Source organism: Danio aesculapii, chromosome 6 (assembly GCF_903798145.1).
Source record: "Danio aesculapii chromosome 6, fDanAes4.1, whole genome shotgun sequence".
Classification (NCBI taxonomy): Eukaryota; Metazoa; Chordata; class Actinopteri; order Cypriniformes; family Danionidae; genus Danio; species Danio aesculapii.
This window is the reverse complement of record NC_079440.1, coordinates 56,239,509-56,263,218: the sequence shown is the minus strand read 5'-3', so window position 1 is coordinate 56,263,218 and position 23,710 is coordinate 56,239,509. Positions and strand designations below refer to the sequence as shown.

The 23,710-nt window shown below is 31.2% G+C and overlaps 1 protein-coding gene across 1 annotated transcript in view; it reads left to right on the top strand.

The window, feature by feature from the left end:
* Positions 1-23,710, top strand: part of cacna2d2a (calcium channel, voltage-dependent, alpha 2/delta subunit 2a) — a 243,083-nt gene that overhangs the window by 91,726 nt on the left and 127,647 nt on the right. The window contains exons 5-6 of the mRNA XM_056460753.1: positions 19,393-19,524; positions 21,841-21,898. Coding sequence (XP_056316728.1) covers positions 19,393-19,524; positions 21,841-21,898 — 190 coding nt within the window. The remainder of the gene's footprint in view (positions 1-19,392; positions 19,525-21,840; positions 21,899-23,710) is intronic.

Here is a 23,710-nt window from a genome sequence, read left to right as displayed (position 1 = left end):
TGACAGCTGTTCTGAAGATGGATGAATGTGTCAGAATGTTTCTCCAGTTCATCATTAGAGCCATATTTGTCGTTATTTACATCTTACATTTACATTTAGTCATTTAGCAGAAGTCAGAATTATCAGCCCTCCTTTGATTTATTTTATTTTTATTTATTTTTTATATTTCCCAAATGATGTTTAACAGAGCAAGGAAATTTTCACAGTATGTCTGATAATATTTTCTTCTGGAGAAAGTCTTATTTGTTTGATTTCGGCCAGAATAAAAGCAGTTTTAAATTTTTTAAAAATCATTTTAAGGTCAAAATTATTAGCTCCTTTAAGCTATATGTTTTTGATAGTCTACAGAACAAACCATCATTATACAATAACTTGCCTAGTTAAGCCTTTAAATGTCACTTTAAGCTGTATAGAAGTGTCTTGAAAAATATCTAATCAAGTATTATTTACTGTCATCATGACAAAGATAAAATAAATTAGTTATTAGAAATGAGTTATTAAAACTATTATGTTTAGAAACGTGTTGAAAAAAATCTTCTCTCCGTTAAACAGAAATTGTAAAAAAAAATGAATAAACAGGGGGGCTAATAATTCAGCGGGGCTAATAATTCTGACTTTAACTGTATTTCAATTAATATTGAAAATAAGTGGATGTTTTTGTCAAAAAAATTATGGGTCTTTTCTCTAAAGAAGTTGTTACCACCCTGTTTAGAGCATCATTATGGACGTTTTACATGATAACTAACGTGGTTCAAATCATGGATCTGCGACAGAGTATCTACAGTTTCGAGAAACACTCGTCACTACATCGTTCTTTTTCCAAACAATGAATCGTACTTTGATAGTTCAGCCGCGAGTTACGTCATTGTTTGGGAAAGCACCCCTGGATAGTAGCTATGTGGTTGCTTCCCCATTAAGGATTATTCTGCAATAACAGCCGACTGAATGTACACTTAATGTCTTACTAATAATTGGAACCTTATTATATTATGTTAAAGTACAGTACTTTGTTGTCTCTTCAGCTATAAAAAGAGCAACATGTTAGCCGGAGTTTTCTGCAGCGACGCTTTGTTTCTCTAATACCTCCATCCCTCCCTCTGTCTAAGCATGGCACCACCCACCTCACTACATTGCTCAATGGCTTTCCTCCAGTGTCCGTTCGCTAATAGGCGTCGATAATTAGATGGAAACTGTGTGGCTGTTTGACCCGTGCTAATTAGAAAGTTTGCAGACTTGGCAGCGGAATTCATCGGCGGGATAATGAATCATAAAACGGTTCATTACAGGCGGGCGAGGAAATATTCTCAATCTCAATAAATGGCCAAGGAGGAACCGCCAAAAGCTGGACTCACACACACACTGGCCCATTTACTGCCTGAAAAGTGACATGCACCGAAAAAAAAAAGCATTTTCACTGGGAGCGGCTGCTGTTAGCTGAAAAGTTTCTTGTTCTATCTCTCACACGTCCACTCACATCATCACTACACAATGGAGGATGGTTGAAGCTGTAGTGAGTGCAGGAGTTTTGGACGTGTCCTCGCTCGACCTGCATGTGTGGATAATGGCAAATGTGGAGACTTTCTGACTGGACGTGCCCTGCAGAGAGCAACACTGTTCAGGACAAAGAACAAACATGTAGTGTGTGATTTTGCTGTGATTTATTAGTGGAGCAAACATCACTCTTACTGTTGCTCAAACGCCTAGGGTTCAAATTAGGGCTGTGCAATATGACAGTATACAGTTGAAACCCTCCAGTGAATTGTTTTTCTTTTTTACATATTTCCCAAATGATGTTTAATAAAGCAAGGAATTTTTTTACAGTATTTACTAAAAATAAATGTCTTCTTCTGGAGAAAGTCTTTATTTATTTTTAAAATTTTTTTCTTTATTTTATTTTGGCTAGAATAAAAGCAGCTTTTAATAAAAAAATAAATAAAAAAATAAAACATTTTAAGGTCAATATTATTAGCCCCCTTAGGGGCCAATCATACTGAATCTGCTTTTTGTGTTGCGCCTTTCTGTTGCTGCTTATGCACCCTGTGTGCCTTGTGTTTTAATCGAAGGAATAAATTATATCTGTAAAAGTTTTTAAGCAATAAAAAACACCTGCAAAAAAAAATGCTGTTCTTATTTAGATTTTTTGTTCTTGTTTCAAGTCCAAATATCTAAATCAAGAAGTGTTTTCTGGACAAGCAAAAATATTGACTATAAACGTATCTTTATATTATATCTTATTTAATTAGATTATTTATTTGTTAGTTTTTTGATACTAGGGAACTTAACGAAGTATGCCACCTGACAAAAGTCTTGTCGTCGATTCCAGTTGTAAGAGCAACAAATAATAACTTGACTTCTAGTTGATCATTTAGAAAAGTGGCAAAATGTAGATTTTTTCCATGAATCATCTGTTGAACTGCATCCCAATCATCACAAACACTGCAAAAGACCTACTGGACCCCGCATAGACCCAAGATTCTCACAGAAATCTGTCAAGTTTGGTGAAGGAAAAATCATGGTTTGGGGTTACATTCAGTATGGGGACGTGCGAGAGATCTGCAGAGTGGATGGCAACATCAACAGCCTGAGGTATCAAGATATTTGTGCTGCCTGTTACATTACAAATCACAGGAGAGGGCCAATTCATCAGCAGGATAGCGCTCCTTCTCATACTTCAGCCTCCACATCAAAGTTGCTGAAGGCAAAGAGGATCAAGGTGTTCCAGGATTGGCCAGCCCAGTCACCAGATATGAACATTATTGAGCATGTCTGGGGTAAGATGAAGGAGGATGCATTGAAGATGAATCCAAAGAATCTTGATGAACTCTGGGAGTCCTGTAAGAACGCTTACTTGCCATTCCAGATGACTTTATTTTTATTAATAAGTGATTTGAGTCATTGCAGAGATGTATGGATGCAGTCCTCCAAGCTCATAGGAGTCATATAAATTATATATATATAGTATATTCTCTAGTATGTTTTCTGTGGAGATAAAAAAAAATCAGATAGTTATGAATTATATTATTGTAAAATATTGTCTTGTTTTCTAAAATAATTAGCCAAAATTATGTGAGTTTTTTCTTAAAACATGCTAAATAATCTGCCAATAGGGTAAGAAAAATAATCTTATGTTAAAATGAAAAAACTAAATTATTTTGCTTAACCCATTAGCAGAATATTTTGCATGTTTTAAGGAAAAACTCACTTAATTTTGGCATATTATTTTAGAAAATAAGACAATATTTTTTGCTTGTCTAGAAAATGCTTCTTGATTTAATTGAATTTTTAGATATTTGGACTAAAAGGACATAAAATCGAAGAAAGAAAATCATTTTTTGCAGTGTAGAAAGAGTGCCGTTTGCTTCGGAACTGCATGTATTATTGATATTATTGTCAAAAACTAAACTTAAGCAAAAGTTTTAATTTGCTGTGCTTTTATTGATATTGTTGTCTAAGACAGCAGATTTTTCTTTCCTAATTGTCCAGTGTTTTAGTGTGGCTCAGTTAGTGTTAGTCTATACTCTAGCTGCAGATGTTTTTATACTGTAAATGCATTGATCAGGACTATGAAGTTGCTGCAAACACTTTCTGTCCAATAGTCCACTCCTTGAAAAGAGTCCAGCATTGACGATGAGTATCACACCGTCAACTCAACTCAAGCAGATTAGCTGGTTAACAGAGAAACGCCGCTTTAGCTCTGACACGTATGCTAAAACAGATCAAGTTAGTTCGTTATTATTCAGAGCAAACGCCTTTGATTTTAATCCCCGCTGTAAGAAACTGTCCCCGTCTAAATTTGTTTTTCAGGCCTCAATTGTTGTTGAAGATACTGTTGGAAATGGTGCTTATTAAAGTGAAATTGAAAGACTAATTGTGTGTGCGGATGAAAGGCGAGGAGAAGCAGCTTTTTTTCATTTGTCTGAATGAAGGGATTAGCACCTCCCGTGAAAACTGGCAACCTTTTTTTACCATCGCTCTCAGACTCTGGCAGAAACAAATCAGGAGCTACCACTGTGAGCTCAAGTTGAGCTGGACATGCTTTGATTTGTTCCTTTAAATAGCATTTGTGGATTTATTTTAATATATATGTTAAAATAGCCCTAATAGCCAATAAAATAAATACAGTTATTAGTCCTCCTGTTAAATTTGAATTATTTTATATTTATTCCTCAATTTCTGTTTAACAGAGAGATTTTTTCAGCACATTTCTAAACATAATAGTTTTAATAACTCATATAATAACTGATTTCTTTTATCTTTGCCATGATGACAGTAAATAATATTTGACTAGATATTTTTCAAGATACTTTTATTCAGCTTAATGTATTTAGCTGTATAAGAATGGTTTGTTCTCTAAACTCTCAGAAATAAAAGTACAAGAGCTGTCACTGGGGTGGTACCTTTTCAAAAGGTACACATTAGTACTTAAAGAGTCCATATTGGTACAACAAAGGTGTATATTAATAGCTAAAAATTTCATATTTGATACTTTTTAGGTACCAATAATGTACCCTTGAGGTATTAATAAGGACCCTTTAGTTACAAGCATGTTTCTTTTGAAAAGGTACCACCCCAGTGACCCCTCTCTTACCTTTATTTCTGAGAGTGAAGCATATTGAAAAAGGGGGGCTAATAGTATTGACCTTAAAATTATGATTTTATTCCAGCCAAAATAAAAGAAATAAGACTTTCTCTAGAAGAAAAAAATTGTATTGGAAATACTGTGAAAATGTCCTTGCTTTGTTAAATAACACTTGAGAAATAATTGTATATTTCACAGAGGGGCTAATCATTTTGCCCTCAACTTTATATATATATTTTTATATTAGTATTAGTAGTAGTACTTATTAGTACTTTATATTAGTAAGTATTAGTACTTTATATTTATTAGTATATAAAGTACTAATATAAGTATTAGTACTTAATATTTTTTTATATTAGTATTTATACTACAGTTCTGTCTGGTTCCCGAATCTGACTGGCTGATAGCAGTGCAATATTAGGCAATATCAGAACTCCTACAGCCTCCTCACCCTTCTGTATTACTCTGCCCTCATAGAGTGACAGCAGATCATCAAACTCACTACAGTTTGACAAATATTGCAGCTGTTCGACAACATAATGTACTTTTAAGTTTTTTATGCAAGAATGTGGTTGTTTAGATTGCAACTTTGCAGTTTATTTAAAAGGATAGTGCCTATATTAGATATTTATTATTTTGGAGATAGAGCGCCATCCACAAGATGGCAACAGAGACCCCATAATAAGCCCTTAGAGAAGACAAACCCAGGATAATTTCTAACTACAAATTATTATAAAACTGGTAAGTGACTTTATAAGTCAATCTCTCTCTTTTGTATGTTGTAGTGCTGTATTTATACCATAGTAATTGTAGTGTTGAGTCTGAGATAAGACTCGCATATTAGGAATGTATGTATTTTGTGTTGGCCACTCTTTGTATGACCCTGAGTTACTTTTTGTTTTTCGTTACTGCAGACTAGTTCGGTAAACAGAAAGAAAGAAGAAAGGGCTTTTTCTGGGTTCATTTTTCAGATTTCCTGATTGTAACAAAGAAATACTGAGAAATCTCCGTAGACTGATGGCATTTCATGCCGTTCAGCCTTATAATCGTGAAATATCAGCAAAATAATCTGTTTTGTCTTCACTTTAAACATTATGCTAGAGAATCATTCAAATACTAGCGCTAAGGTGAAGTTGGTGAATTAGCAATGGTTTCTACTGTTCTGACGTCAGCTGCAGATGTGAATGAATGGCGGAAGAAAGTAGTTCCTCGTACAAAGAGTAGACTCTCTATGATTTTCTTTTTTATATAGATGATTATGCCATCGAACTCTTGTATAAATGCTATATCACACTCGTAGCAGTGCGATATGGCTGTATATCAGCACTGGTGGGGGACTAAGGCATTCGACCTGCAGCCTTATGCCAACACACGCCTTGTGTGTTATTGCTCGTGTGTGTGTATATATATTTATATATATATATATATATATATATATATATATATATATATATATATATATATATATATATATATATATATAGTTATTAATATGTATAGTTATTAATATGTACACTATTTTATTTTAAATTGCAAAGGAGCCTAATTATTCATTCATTCATTTTCTTTTTGGCTTAGTCCCTTTATTAATCCGGGGTCGCTACAATGGAATGAATCGCCCCCACAAGTGCTTTCAGGAGCCTAATTATTTTAAGCTAAATAATTAGGCCTCCTTTGGAATATAATTTTTTTAATTCTGTTTTAGTATTTTAATTTGATTTTAGTTTTAAAACATCAAATCTTTATTTGACTTTATTTGATTTATGTCATGTTTATAATACATCTGATTTAATTAGCTTTGTATGTTTTATTTTTGGGGCTAGACTTACGGAACTTTAAATTGTCTTGTTTACTACAATTGTTCAATTAATACATTGTCTAGAATGTATGTTTACTGTTGAGCTAGAAATATTTCTTAAAATAATTATGACTAATTATACAGTAGTTTCCCAGAGTTGGGTTGCGGCTTGTCCACTGTGTAAAACATATGCTGAATAAGTTGGCGGTTCACTGCTGTGGCGACCCCTGATTAATAAAGGGACTAAGCTGTAAATAAAATGAATGAATGAATGAATGAATGAATTATACAGTAGTATATTGTGCTATGAGGCCTTATAAATACATTTTGAAAGTTTTAGTACACAATAGAATTGTGGATTACATACATTATAGTTTCTGTATGGTGTATCATGACCAACACTGAGCTATAGTATGAGAGTAATGTCAATCACAACATCTGTGTAGGAGTGAAAGCCAGATTTGATTTTCCTCCTCTGCTGGAAGCCAGATATAAGCGAAGCTCCTTTGAGATGTGACTCTACAAAAGGAAGAGGGACTGCTATAAACAGTGGATTTGAAGTCGTTTCCCCTGCTGCTCAGTGAAGGGGCACTATCGCTCTCCGCCACACTAATTAAAAACCTGCCTTCATTCACCAGCACATTCGCAAATTATATTTCCGCTGTTTATTGGTTACAGTATCATTTTAATTAAAGACGTTTTTGCATTCCATTTTTTCCGCCAGCAGTTCTGAGATTCCGCCCTTCGTAAGCAGATGTTGTTTTTTTCCCACTATTGTTTTTGTGGGAGCCTTTTAAAAAAATTCAATCAAAAGTTTTTTAGAGATGATGAATTGTATGGGGTTAGAAATGTGCTGGAGATGTGCTTTAGTTATAAAAAAATAATGATAATCTGACTTCCATATTGTTTTTTTATTTTTAAATCAATGTGTAAAGAATCATTTAAATTGTTTTGTTGAAGTCCTTTAATCATAGCTATAAAATATATATTTTAAACTAAATGTTTAAAAATAATAATAAAAATACTGACTTTATTGTAAAGTAACATGAAAAACCCTAAGCAAATTAAATATTTGAAAAGAGAAAACTATTATGATAGTAAATAAATAAATAAATAAATAAATAATACGTTTCCGAAGAGAGTATCAGCAAAGGCATGCAATCAATTTTGTCAGTTATATTAACACATAGATGTTGCAGTATTTAGTATGTACAGTACATTTGTCATACATGGATGTATAAGAATTTGTCAAACTTATACTTTATACTTTTATTATACTATTTGCATTATGAAATGTGTACTATGATTTGGGACACAATCTTGAGTAACTAAAAGCTAGTGAAAAATACTGTGAAAATGCCCCTGCTCTATTTAATATCACTTGAGAAATATTGAAAAAAAAAAAAAATAATAATAATATATATATATATAATATATATATATATATAATATATATATATATATATATATATATATATGTGTGTATGTGTGTATATATATAGTTGAAGTCAGAATTATAAGCCCCTTTTGAATTATTTTTTCTTTTTTAAATATTTCCCAAATGATGTTTAACAGAGCAAGGAAATTTTCACAGTATGTCTGATAATATTTTTTCTTCTGGAGAAAGTATCTATTTCGGCTAGAATGAAAGCAGTTTTTGATTTTTTTAAAACCCATTTCAAGGTCAATATTATTTGCCCCTTAAAGCTATATTTGTTTTCAATAGTCTACAGAACAAACCATCATTATACAATAACTTGCCTAATTACCCTAACCTGCCTAGTTAACCTAATTAACCTAGTTAAGCCTTTAAATGTCACTTTAAGCTGTACAGAAGTGTCTTGAAAAATATCTAGTCATATATTATTTACTGTCATCATGACAAAGATAAAAAAAATATTCTCTCTGTTAAACAGAAATTGGGAAAATCTGTTGCTAGAGCACCTTTAGAGGTCAGGCGTGAGGTTTACTAGCTGGCATCTGTTACACTTGCTTATATTAAAAATTACGATAATATATTAAAAATTATACAACTGCAAAAAAATAAAGAAAACTATCTGTGTGTGTAAAGTATTTTGTGCTTAAAAATGCATTATTATGATTACTTAATGCAACAATTAAGTCAATTAAGTAAATATTTGATTCGAATATAAGTAAAATATAAGTTAAAACAGCTAAACTGTGAAATTACAATCACAATTAAAATTATTTTATTTTATCACAAATTAAAATTATTAAAAATGTGATTTAATCCAATTAAAATCATTTTTTTTGTTCACACTTTCAGACACAAGGGCATCACGGTGGTGCAGTGGGTAGCACAATCGCCTCACAGCAAAAAGGTCACTGGTTCGAGCTCTTGCTAGGCCAGTTGGCATTTCTGTGTGAAGTTTGCATGTTCTCACCATGTTGGCGTGTGTTTCCTCCAGGTGCTCTGGTTTCCCCCACAGTCCAAACAGATGCGCTATAGGTGAATTGAATTAACTAAATTGCCCACAGTGTATGTGTGTGGAAGGGCATCTGCTGCGTAAAACATATGATGGATAAGTTGGCGGTTCATTCCACTGTGGCGACTTCTGGTTAATAATGGGACTGAGCCGAAAAGTTATGAAATATCAGACACAGAGGATGGGGGTGGGAGGGCAGCCTAGTCAGACACACAAATACACACATGATGGTAATGGTGGTTTACAGGGACTCTCCATAGGTGCAGTCTACACTGTAAAAAATTTTGGGGTCCACACAGTCGATTTGTCTTGGGACTAGATCAAGAAATTAAATTAACAGATTCGTTTTACAAATGTAAGTAGATTGAACTTAAAATATGTAAGCTGTTCCCCCAAACAGCTCAAGAATGTTGTTTCTGCTTAATTTAAATAAGTAGATTGAGCGGCAAAGGTTATTCTTTGAGTTGACTTATGATATGGCTGTACCCCTAAACCTAACCCTCACAGGAAACCTTGGCAACATTTGAATGTCAAAAGACCCCATTATGTATGATTTTGAATTACAAGGACATCACATATGTCATCATAAACCACCATAATTGCATACAACTATGTCACACCCATGTCATTATACAACAAAACTGTAGTAACACTTTATTTTGATGGTCCATTTGAGAATTTGTAGACTGTCTGCTTAATATCTGCGGACACTGCTGCTAAACAGACATTTAACTGACTATAAGAAACTTTGCAAGTACATGTCAACTTAAACTAACTCAAACCCCAACCTAACAGTCTACTTGTAATTTAATGAAAATTAGGTGGCATGTCGATGCAATGTTACTTAAATTCAACTAGTGGACCATCAAAATAAAGTGTGACCAAAACGGCCCTTGTAATCCACTGAAACCAGTTCCAACATACACACACACACACTCACAGAGGGCAGTGACAGGTCATTTGAGCAGAATTACGAGGGCTGGTTGATAAGGAAACAGACACAAAACAAAAGCCCAGGCTGATTTATTCAGTGAGGACACGGCATGCACTGGACAATTGATAAAAAGAGAAATATCCTGCGAGGCAGAATTTGTGGGCGGTGAGAGGCTCTGCATGGGACTCATCCTTCAAAATTACAGCCTCTGCATGTGTGTGTATGTGTGTGTGTTCAAAAGCGGATCCATCAAGCACAGTCCCTCAGACACTTTTAAGAGCCGCACTTGTGCTAAACGTTCAGTCCGTTATGGAGGAAAGCACACATGAAGAGCGACTGGGGTTATGAGGACAATTTATGAGCCAGAAATCCTTCATACTGAAGCCCATCGTCTTTTACATCTTTAAACACACCTACAGACCTCACATGCTGGATCAGTGATGATGGATGAGGTTGATAATCTGTTTTAATCATGCAGCTCATACTATAAGTGTTAGAAACAACGTCAGAACAATACATTACAGTTAGTAAATCACAATATTATTTATTTATTCTTTTTCTTTTCAGCTTAGTCTCTCATTTATCAGGGGTCGCCACAGCGGAATGAACCGCCAATAATTCCGGTATATATTTTACACAGTGGATGCCCTTCTAGCCGCAATCCAGTACTGGGAAACACCCATACAGTGTCACACTCATACACTATGGGCAATTTAGTTTACCCAATTCACCTGTAGCGCATGTCTTTGGAATGTGGGGGAAACCAGAGCATCCAAAGGAAACCCACACCAACACGGGGAGAACATGCAAAGTCCATACAGAAATGCCAACTGACCCAGCCAGGACTCAAAACCAGCGACCTTCTTGCTGTGAGGCGACAGTGCTAAACACTAAGCCACCGTGCCACCCAAATCACAATATTAAATAAATGATAACGATAAATGAGTCACTTATCCAGCATGTTTTATGCAGCGGATGCCCTTCCAGCCGCAACCCATCTCTGGGAAATATCCACACACACTCATACACACTACGGACAATTTAGCCTACCCAATTCACCTGTACCGCATGTCTTTGGACTGTGGGGAAAACCGGAGCATTCGAAGGAAACCCACACGAACGCAGGGAGAACATGCAAACTCCACACAGAAACACCAACTGACCCAGCCGAGGCTCGAACCAGCGACCTTCTTGCTGTGAGGCAACAGCACTACCTACTGCGCCACTGCGTCGCTATTAAATAAATACATATCGTAATATATGTTATATGTAGGCCCACATGGAATCTGCGATATAGATTTCAGTCTATGTATTTACTTGTGTAAATGTGTGTACATTTATATTTATTCAGTTTTTTAATTAATTTCACTGATATTAGTGTGATATAATAATAGTAATATGAAAATGTTCATATGATTTATTTACAATATAGTTTGTAAAGTAATATTTTCGCTCTTTTATTAGATATATTATATGAGAGACCTGATTTTGTTTACTGATTAAGTTGATCTAATTGGATTTGCATTGTAAACATTTAATAAAAGTTAAAAACGTATATTTTTTTGTTTCATATATTAAGTTTTTAGTTATTATAATCCTAAAATTATTCCGCGCAAATCCGCAGTTTTCTTTTTTTTTTTGCAATTCTCAGCAGAGAAAATAAAAAATGTAATTCTCAGCAGTAAAATTCTCAGCAGAAATAGCAGAAATAATAATGTCTGCAGATTCTGTCTGGCCCTAGTTATATGTTTTACTTTAGATAGAATTAGTGTTTCATTACTGATTAAACAATTATTTTAGACTGAATTGTAAACTTGATTTGTTAATTAAATTAAATTAAATTAAATTAAAAAATTTAATTAAAAAATAAAATAAAATAAAATAAAATAAAATAAAATAAAATAAAATAAATAAATAAATAAATAAATAAATAAATAAATAAATAAATAAATAAATAAATAAATAAATAAATAAATAAAATAAAATGAGTTTGCATGTTCTCCTCGTATTGGTGTGGGGTTCCTCAGCCTGATCTCACGAGAAAACGTAAGTATTTTACGTTTTGACAGTTTAGTAGCTAATTCGTACGAATTCGTACGAGTTCAGTCGTACGAAATGGTACGATTTTAAAAAGGAGGCGTGGCACCTAACCCCGCCCCTAAACCCAACCGTCATTGGAGGATGAGCAAATCGTACTAAATTGTACGAATTAGATCGTACAAATTCGTACGAATTAGCCACTAAAAAAAAAGTTACGAATTGCCGTGAGATTGTGTTGGGTTCCTCCATGTGTCCGGTTTCCCCCACAAGTCCAAAGACATGCAGTACAGGTGAATTGGGTAAGCTCAAAAAATTGTCCGTAGGGTATGTGTGTGAATGAGTGTATGGATGTTCCCCAGTGATGGGTTGCAGCTGGAAGGGCCTCCGCTGCATAAAACATATGGAGGTTCTATCTGCTGTGGCGACCCAAGATTAATAAAGGGACTAAGCCGAAAATAAAATGAATGAAAATAAACTAAAATAAACTCAACTAAAATAAAATAAAATAAACCTCAAAAAGGTTTGGCATAAATAAATAAATACATGAATAAGTAAATAAATAAATACATGAATAAATAAATAAATAAATAAATACATGAATAAATAAATAAATAAATACATGAATAAATAAATAAATATATGAATAAATAAATAAATACATGAATAAATACATGAATAAATAAATAAACAAAATAAATAAATAAATAAATAAATAAATAAATAAATCAATAAATAAAGAAGCAAGCAAAACTGCTAATAAATCTTAATCAAACAGACATTTAGATGTTTTTGGAGCTTGTTTGTAACAATCAGTGTAAAATGGCTCAGTCTTGCTGTCATTTTAGCAACATTACCATAGAGGAATAAACATTCAAACGGACTGTGATGCTCTGTATTTGTAGCACAAAACCATTGACAGGACTCAAAATGACACTCTGCTTAGTATCCAGATCTCATGCTCCTCTGAAGGCCACAGACAGACTCATCCACAACCAGTGTCACACGCCACAATGATGGAGAGCAAAAACCTGCACAAACATTTATCTCAATGCATTTAACAGACAAATAGAGTTCTAGACTCACGTACTTCATGTTTATGCAAACTTCATGCACATAAACAGATCAAGGAACACATCTTCCCTACTGTTTTTTCTTAAGATTTTCTTTTTAATTCATAAAAACTACTTTACTTTTACTATTAGTTGAATATTGAATATCCTCAAGATTAGAATTAATGGCCCAAATCATAGTACAAATTTTATAATGCAAAATAGTATGAAGTATGTTAAAAAAAATTCATAGGACCTAATAATAAAGAAAAGTCTTGTAAAAAATTATAGCAAATCAAATAAAGTTACGGAAAGATACAATGTTTTAAAGCTAAAATGAAATAAAATACTAAAAAATAAATAAATAAAAAATTTCAAAGGAGGACCAATTATATTATATATTATAACATAACTGAAACTTTGTTTATATAATATTATTTATTCATTCATTCAATCATTTTCTTTTCGGCTTAGTCCCTTTATTAATCTGGGGTCGCTCCAGCAATTGTTTTGCGCAGCGGATGCCCTTCCAGCTGCAACCCAGTACTGGGAAACATCCATACACACTCATTCACACTCATACGCTATGAACAATTTAGCCTACCCAATCCACCTATAGCGCATGTCATTGTAGAATTATATTATATTATATTATATTATATTATATTATATTATATTATATTATATTATATTATATTATATATTATATTATATTATATTACAATACTATACTATATTATATTATACTAATATTATATTATACTATATTATATTATATTATACTATATTATATTATATTATGTTATATTATACTATACTATACTATACTATACTATACTATACTATACTATACTATATTATACTAATATTATATTATATTATATTATATTATATTATATTATATTATATTATATTATATTATATTATACTATATTATATTATACTATATTATACTATACTATACTATACTATATTATATTATATTATATTATATTATATTATATTATATTATATTATATTATATTATATTATATTATACTATATTATATTATATTATGTTATATTATATTATATTATATTATATTATATTATATTATATTATATTATATTATATATTAATTATATTATACTATACTATACTATACTATACTTTATTATATTATACTAATATTATATTATATTATACTATATTATGTTATATTATATTATATTATATTATACTATACTATACTATACTATGCTATACTATATTATATTATATTATATTATATTATATTATATTATATTATATTATATTATATTATATTATATTATATTATACTATATTATACTATATTATATTATATTATGTTATATTATATTATATTATACTATATTATATTATATTATATTATATTATATTATATTATATTATATTATACTATATTATATTATATTATATTATATTATATTATATTATATTATATTATATTATATTATATTATATTATATTATGTTTTATTATATTATATTATATTATATTATATTATACTATATTATATTATACTATATTATACTATACTATACTATACTATATTATATTATATTATATTATATTATATTATATTATATTATATTATATTATATTATATTATATTATACTATATTATATTATATTATGTTATATTATATTATATTATATTATATTATATTATATTATATTATATTATATTATATATTAATTATATTATACTATACTATACTATACTATACTTTATTATATTATACTAATATTATATTATATTATACTATATTATGTTATATTATATTATATTATATTATACTATACTATACTATACTATGCTATACTATATTATATTATATTATATTATATTATATTATATTATATTATATTATATTATATTATACTATATTATATTATATTATGTTATATTATATTATATTATACTATATTATATTATATTATATTATATTATATTATATTATATTATATTATATTATATTATATTATATTATATTATATTATACTATATTATATTATGTTATATTATATTATATTATATTATATTATATTATATTATATTATATTATATTATATTATATTATATTATATTATACTATATTATATTATATTATGTTATATTATATTATATTATACTATATTATATTATATTATATTATATTATATTATATTATATTATACTATATTATATTATATTATGTTATATTATATTATGTTATATTATATTATATTATACTATATTATATTATATTATATTATATTATATTATATTATATTATACTATGTTATATTATATTATGTTATATTATATTATATTATACTATATTATATTATATTATATTATATTATATTATATTATACTATATTATATTATATTATATTATATTATATTATATTATATTATATTATATTATATTATGTTTTATTATATTATATTATATTATATTATATTATATTATATTATATTATATTACATTATATTCATTCATTCATTTTCTTTTCGGCTTAGTCCCTTTAATAATCAGGGGTTGCCACAGCGGAATGAACCGCCAACTTATCCAGCATGTTTTTACGCAGCGGATGCCTATCCAGCCACAACCCATCTCTGGGAAACAACCATACACACTTATTCACACTCATACACTATCGACAATTTAGCCTTCCCAATTTACCTGTACCGCATGTCTTTGGACTGTGGGGGAAACCAGAGCACCCGCATCATTAAAAACCATAGCAAATTATGTCAAATCTGATGCTTTTATTTCAGAACAGACTTCAGCAGAGTCCCGAACCTTAAATCTCTTACACGAGGACTAAAAAAGCTTTTATATTGTCATGTAGCACAAGTATTTATCCATGTAACAAGAGAGAAAGAGAGAGCACAATATCCACCAAATGAAGTAACCAATATAAATTATTATAAAACTGTAGCTTACATCACTTGCATAAATCACGCCATGAACATGACACTAAAATGTCTACTGGTTTTAAAAGGCCTAGATTAAAAGAAGATGGCCAAATGAGAACTTTTCTGTCATGAACTATAGAAAAACAACTTGTCAAAATGAATTTAATGAATGAAACCCTGCAAACAGATTAAATACTGGAACAGAGAAAAGGGCGCCCTTTTATTATCAGCTTTCAGTCAGCGCCTGCTCTTTTTTTCCTGGTCATTCTGGTCATTGTGCTTTTGCTGTGTCTAGTGTAAATGCAGATAATCGGATATGAGTCACTTTTAAAAGATCATGTAAGCAGGTCAGCAAAAAAAAAAAATTGGATACAGTCACAAAATTGGGATTGATCAAGATCTTCAATGTAAATGCAGCCTCAGTGGTTAGCACTGTCACCTCACAGCAAGAAGGTTGCTGATTCGAGTGCTAGTTGGCATTTCTGTGTGGAGTTTGCATGTTGCAAACAAATTATATGGGCTGAATTTAAACTAATTAAATGTAGTAATGTTCAACCTAATTAGTTTGTAAAGTCAGCCCATATAAATTGTTTGCAACAACCTTACCTGTAGTAAATCCAGTGAATCATTATTCAGAGAACATTTCCTAAACCTTTTATTTTTCATTGAAAGAAAAAGTGGAGATTAGAAGAATTCTAGACGGCCTGCAGATCAGATACAGTGAGACAGTAGTTGAGTCAGGATGAAAAGAAAAACAATAGAGGAAGATGTTCAGTGGCAGCGTCAGGTCAGTGTTTGCACTATGTGTGTATCTGTGGACTGGACACTGGTGACGGAGAGAGCAGTAAAGACAGGGAGACATTACTGATACACTGAGTATAATATACCCAGACAGAGGAGGACAAGAGAGAGCTGAATAGAGAAGACAGGCGCGTGAGAAGCCCGAGCACAGGTACACACACAGACAGACTGATAGATAGACAGGCACGGGACAAAAGTTTACTTGCTCTTTGAGACAAACTGCATCGGACAAAAGTGGAGTGCGCTTACAGAGAGCTGTCAGATCAATAGAGCGGGTGTCTAAATACCTTCTCAGACTATGTACAGTTGAAGACAACTATTAGCTCTCCTGTGAATTCTTTCCTTTTTTAAATGTTTCCTAAATGATGTTCAACAGAGCAAAGAATTTTTCACAGTATGTCCTATAATATTTTTTCTTCTGGAGAAAGTCTTATTTGTTTTATTTCAGCTAGAATAAAAGAAGTTTTTAATTTTTGTTTACCATTTTAAGGCCATTTTTTTTAGCTCTTTAAGCAATATTTTTTTCCCGATAGACTACAGAACAAACAATCGTTTATTTATTCATTCATTTTCTATTCGGCTTAGTCCCCTTATTAATGTGGGGTCGCCACAGCGGAATGAACCGCCAACTTATCCAGCATATGTTTTATGCAGCGGATGCCCTTCCAGCTGCAACCCATCACTGGGAAACATCCATACACACTTATTCACACTCACACACCTTACCTTACCCAATTCACCTGTACCGCATGTCTTTGGACTGTGGGGGAAACCGGAGCACCCGGAGAAAACCCACACGGCGAGAACATGCAAATTAGTGGTCCATACAGAAACGCCAACTGACCCAGCTGGGGCTCTAACCACCGACCTTCTTGCTGTAAGGCAATTGTGCTACCCACTGCGCCACCGTGCTGCCCACAATCATTTATGAAGGAATTTAATTATCAGGAATTAGTGATGTAACGGATCACAAATCTCATGGTTTGGATTACATTATGGTTTATTTAGTCATGGATCGGACCATTTTTCAGATCAGCCAAATAGGGAGGAGACAAATGTAATTTGCTTTTCATTTATTACAAAAACAGCCCTGCAAGACACTTTTGGTTTTAACAAACAGAACTTAGAAGCTGTAATTTTATTAAAATAAAATGGAGAAATAATCAGCTGAATAAAAATAAATAGTAAAATATTCAGTACTGTGAAAAATTCACTGTTACTACTACTGCTGATTTGCTGATAATGCTAAATGTAGGAATCTAATATTTTAATTTGTACAACCCATATTTATTTTTAGTCTCATTTTCAATAAATGATGCAGTGATTCACTGATGAAACTTCATATTTCATTGTTAGATGATCATTTTTGAAGAATAATTCTGTGGCATGTTTTTGATGGCCACTTTAGATTATAGTTTATGTGCATCTTTTCTTATCGAATAAAAAGTTTATCCTACTCAGTTATGCGCATACATATTTTATGCATATTTTCAAAATTGATGCGCATCTTGGCATTTCCATCAACTGTTTTTTTATGCGCATATCCAAAATGCTCATGAAAGTAGGTGGATGGAAACAACTATTATTCAGTCGCATGTAAAAGTACTTGTAAAGCCTGTCTTATGTGTATAGTTAAGTGTCTTATAGTAGACATGAGTTATGCATAGGTTTTTTAAAATTGCTCTTATGTTCAGTGTTGTGTTTGTATTTATGATTAATTTATGTAGCACTGTTGTCCTGCGAGACACGGCATTACTGTATGTCCACAAATGTAGCAGAATGGCAAAAAAGCTCGACTCGACTTGACTTATATAATGACTTTATTGACTTTAAATAATGGTCCCTTAGCTGATGTTATATTCACAAACATAAGCAAACAACAAACAATACATGTATTACAGTATTGAATTTTGTTAATATGTTTAATTAAAAATAAAGTTGTTTGTGCTTGTTAACTAATTTACCAATGTTAACAAGCACAACTTTTTCATTTTAATAATGTAGTAAATTATTAAATGTTAAACTGTGATTAATAAATGTGGGTTCTTGTCTTTTGTAAATTGTAATATTTTAAAAATACTTTTCTCTTTTTTTAAGTTTGGTGTTGGTAATATTTGACATATTTTAAAGAAGTCTTTTTTGCTCACCAAGGCAGCTTTATTTAATAAAAAAATCAATAAAAACTTATGTGAAATATTACATTATATATTTATATATAACTGAGTGAAAACTGAGTGAGTGTGTATATATACAGTGCTCAGCATATATAAGTACACCCCTCACGAATCTTTCTTTTAAGTTCCTATTTTTAATAGGAAGCTATACAATATTATATTTGTGCATATACATTAGATTAGTCAGTACTGAAGCCAATACTGGAGCTTATCTAACAAAATAACTTATGATAACGATTACAAAAACTGTTACACCCAAATTTAAATGTTATAGAAAAATATTAAATACAAATTTAATAAAGAGGGAAAATCAAGAGAAGCAAAAAAATGTAAAAATTTATTTGAATATTTTTGCAATATTTAGCTTGAATGGTATTATCTTTCAATTTCTAAATATGTTTGGTGACTAAAATATTATTTCAATGAAAATATCTGTTTAATAAATCTGTTTTGTTTAAATGGACCAAAATACATTTTCTATATTCACTGAGAAACGGATAGAAATATTCATTTTCAAAATAGGGTGGGCTCAATTATGCTGAGCCCTGTATCTTTAAAAAGTAATTTACCCTTGATTAGGTTGTCTACTTGAAGCTAGTCTAACTTCAAATGCTAAAGTTTTGTTTTGTGTGTCATGCAGCTCCGACGATCCTGAATGAGCTAAACTGGACTCAGTCTCTGGAGAGAGTCTTCATTGAGAACAGTCGAGAGGATCCGTCACTACGCTGGCAGGTCTTCGGCAGCACCACCGGAGTCACCAGATACTATCCAGGTGAACATCTGCTCCACAAATGCTACAGCCCACCTGATTCCACATCTGAATTCTGTGTCTTAAATTATGGGTTTACTTCCTGTTTGAGGAATTTTCCTTCAAAAGACTATTACAAGCAATGCATACATAGAGTGTGAAAACTAAGTGAGTGTTGATAGCAATGTTGGCGATATGACAACAGTCTCAGATCACCATATAAGTCATCTCATATCCTGACAGCGATTTATATATATATATATATATACATTTTAAGTCAGAATATACAGGTACAGTACATATACAGTTGAAGTCAGAATTATTAGCACCCCTTTGAATTTTTTTTCTTTTTTAAATATTTTCCCAAATGATGTTTAACAGAGCAAGGAAATTTTCACAGTATGTCTGATAAGAAAGTCTTATCTGTTTTATTTCGGCTAGAATAAAATCAGTTTTTAATTTTGTAAACACAATTTTAAGGTCAATATTATTTGCCCCTTTAAGCTATATATTTTTTTCGATAGTCTACAGAACAAACCATCATTATACAATAACTTGCCTAATTACCCTAACCTGCCTAGTTAACCTAATTAACCTAGTTAAGCCTTTAAATGTCACTTTAAACTGTATAGAAGTGTCTTGAAAAATATCTAGTCAAATATTATTTACTGTCATCATGACAAAGATAAAATAAATCAGTTATTAGAAATGAGTTATTAAAACTATTATGTTTAGAAATGTGTTGAAGAAATCTTCTCCGTTAAACAGAAAATTTGGAAAAAATAATCAGGGGGGCTAATAATTCTGACTTCAACTGTGTATATATATATATATATATATATATATATATATATATATATATATATATATATATATATATATATATATATATATATATATATATATATATATATATATGTTTATATATGTTTATATATACATATCACAACATTCTGTAAATTCAATCAATAGTTTATATATATATATATATAGACCACCTGTTAAGGACTATTTCTTTTTTACATACGAGGAATTTGTTTTGGTGACAGAGCTTCTACAGTGCAACAGAATTACAGAGACAGGAAAAAAACAGATCATAAATATATTTTAAAAATAGAAGTAAGTAGTGAACGCAAATATACGAATTGACTAGTGTATGTACAGGTATATTACTACATACGACGTTATATGTGCAGCTGTTATGTGCAAATTGCCGTGTAAAGTGTGTTGTTAAATAAGTGTAAATGTGTATAAACAGTGTATAGCGAGTCGTGATGTTGGTGCCACAATTATTATCATCAAGTGCTCTTGAGATGGATTGCCTGAGGGAAGAAATTGTTTCTTTGTTTTTTCCCTATTGGCAAACTAACGGTAAGAGGGGCGTGACTAAGAATATCATGGCTGAATATGTAATCAGAGAAGGAGCCAATCCAAATGCAGAAGCAAATGATCAGACTTTGATTGAAGATTACCAAAACAATTTTTTCAGTGTATTCACTTGCACAGATTAATTGTTCCCGTTACAATTGTATGTTACATTGGATTCGAGTCAGGTGATTGGCTGGGCCATTCTATAGCTTGATTTTCTTTCTCTGAAAGCATTTGAGAGTTTAATTGGCTGTGTTTTGGATCATTGTTTTGCTGAAATGTCCACCGTGGTTTCATCTTCATCCTCCTGCTAATGTAGATGTTGGACTGAAGCATATTAATTTACATTAACGAAGGGCAGAGGGTTGCTGAAGAACTACTGAGAGATTTCAGCTGCTTTCTGGGCTTTCACTGCCTTTCTACACCTCCCTTCATGTGTTCAATACTTTTTCCCTGTGTCATTTCATTTTATTACACATAACTTAATGTGTAAACTAATTAGATTTGTTTTATTTGCATATGTGGATTACTTTGGTTGTTATCAAAGTCAACAGCACCTTTAGAAATATGTTTTCTGAGGAAAATGGTGATGTGCTCAATACTTATTTTCCCTGCTGTATCTAAAAATTCTTCAAGAAGCATTTTCTAGACAAGCAAAAATAGTCTACCAACGAGGAGAGCAATGATGTTATTTCAAATCAAAATCAAGTCTCCTTTGCTTGCACCATTGGCAGATTATTTTGCTCAGCGTAATGACAAACTCGCTTAATTTTGAATTCTTATTTCTGAAAACAAGACAATATTTTGTGCTTCTCTAAAAAATGTTTCTTGATTGAACAATTTGTAGATATTCGGACTAAAAATAAGACCAAAAAAGCCTTCTTTTTTTTTGCAGTGTAGGAAAAAAGCTGGACAAAGCTCAGCTCATGCGTTTGTGCCTTCAGACTCTGAGTGTGTCTTGTTTTCTTCTAGCCACTAAATGGAGAGCACCTAACAAGATTGACCTGTATGATGTGAGGAGACGACCGTGGTGAGTCCCATTCGCCTTCACAAACACACACACACACACTCCTTTCAGAATGACTTTCAGCTCATTGTTTTCGCCTCTGCTGTGAAGAGCGAGCAAGTGTATGGAGTTCAGATGAAGTCAGACGGCTGTAGTTTACAGTGTGGTTTAGTGAAGGTCCAGTTGGTTTCTGCAGGTCAGCCTCATCCGCATTTGTTCTCTTATTTTATACGGAAGATTTGATATGAAAGTATGGGTCCTGCATTCACAACAATGCCAAAGCTGCTATGTTATGTTACTGTATATTATGTTAATATTCATTTGTAGGGAATATTTATATTGATTTTATATTTGATGTAGTAGTGTAAAAGGGGTGCTACAATAGTAAGCTTTTGTAATTTAGATTGTTTTATTATTATTATTTTATAGGGAATGTTTTATATTGTTTTTAAATTTGATGTAGGAGCGCTGTATTAGGTTATTGTAGAGTAAAAGCATTGTAGTATGTGGTTACTAGTCTAGAGAATGAAATGTAGCACATCATGAAATTGTTTGCAAACTTTTCCCTGTAGTTTTATTTTTATATATTTTTAACGAATTTGTTCTTTAAACTTTATTTCCTTGACTGAATGCAATTGTTTATATAACAGAACGTATTATTATTATTATTATTATTATTATTATTATTATTATTATTAAGAGTTAACACATATTTTATCTATTTATTTACTTCATTTATTTTCATTTATTAATTTAACTAAAGCTATTTTAATTTATTATTTCTGCAGACTTTGTTTACTGAACATATTTATTTTTCCGTTTATTTATTAGATTTATTTATTTTATTTGTTTGTTTGTTTGTTTGTTTGTTTGTTTGTTTATGCTTAGCTATCTATTTATTTTAGTTTATTATGTGTTATTTCATTACTTGTGCATTTGTTTTGCCGAAGCCATTTTATAGCTTTTATTTTAGCTTTTTACTTTATTACTTAGAACAAATAAATTTTATTCATATTTTTTTAAAGGTGCTGTATGTAAGTTTTTGACTCTTTCAAAGCATAAAAGCACCATAATATGTTTGCTGATATTTAAGAAACATGCTAAGTGAACCTTCTTGTTTATCTGAAAAACAATGCTAAGGTCAGATATTTTTCTTTGAAAATGTGCGTTACGTGCTGGAACGGCTGTCTTTGTTTACTGCCAGTGTAGCCAATTATATTTCAGCACCCGGGTTGCCTTGTTGGAAAACAACATATTTCATTCATTCAGTCAGAAAGGCTCTTAAAGTATGCATTCGTGACCAAAATTCAACCTCCGGTGGACAGTATCAGACTCTGATATGAGACACAGATTCAGAGTTCCACATGAGGTGGTTATTAATTAGCAACTAATATAAATATGACAAATGTAAACATTAGGTGAGCAGGTTACATTGTAACACCGTGTCCTAACAACACGCTAAGTGACAAGATTTGCAGTAATAAGCAATTTGGCTGTTTGCACCAGACGAAACACGACCGAAATTTAAATACAGCTATTCAGAAGCACAGAATAGTGCACTCACTGCACTCCAAATAAATGGTAAGGTTTATAACCTAATAATACATATTAAACCTCTTCAACATTAATAAATGCACATGCTGAATCACTGATATGTGTTGGTTTGCACTGAGTCACAGTTCTAGATCAAGATCTGAGGTGAACTATCTGCTGCTGCTTTCAGTATATGGCAATAAATGTCATGTAAAATGGCATTCACACTCCCATTATTAGCATTTAACACTGAATAAAGCACATGAGGTGTACCTGAGGTAAACACTGTCAGTTTATCCTGTT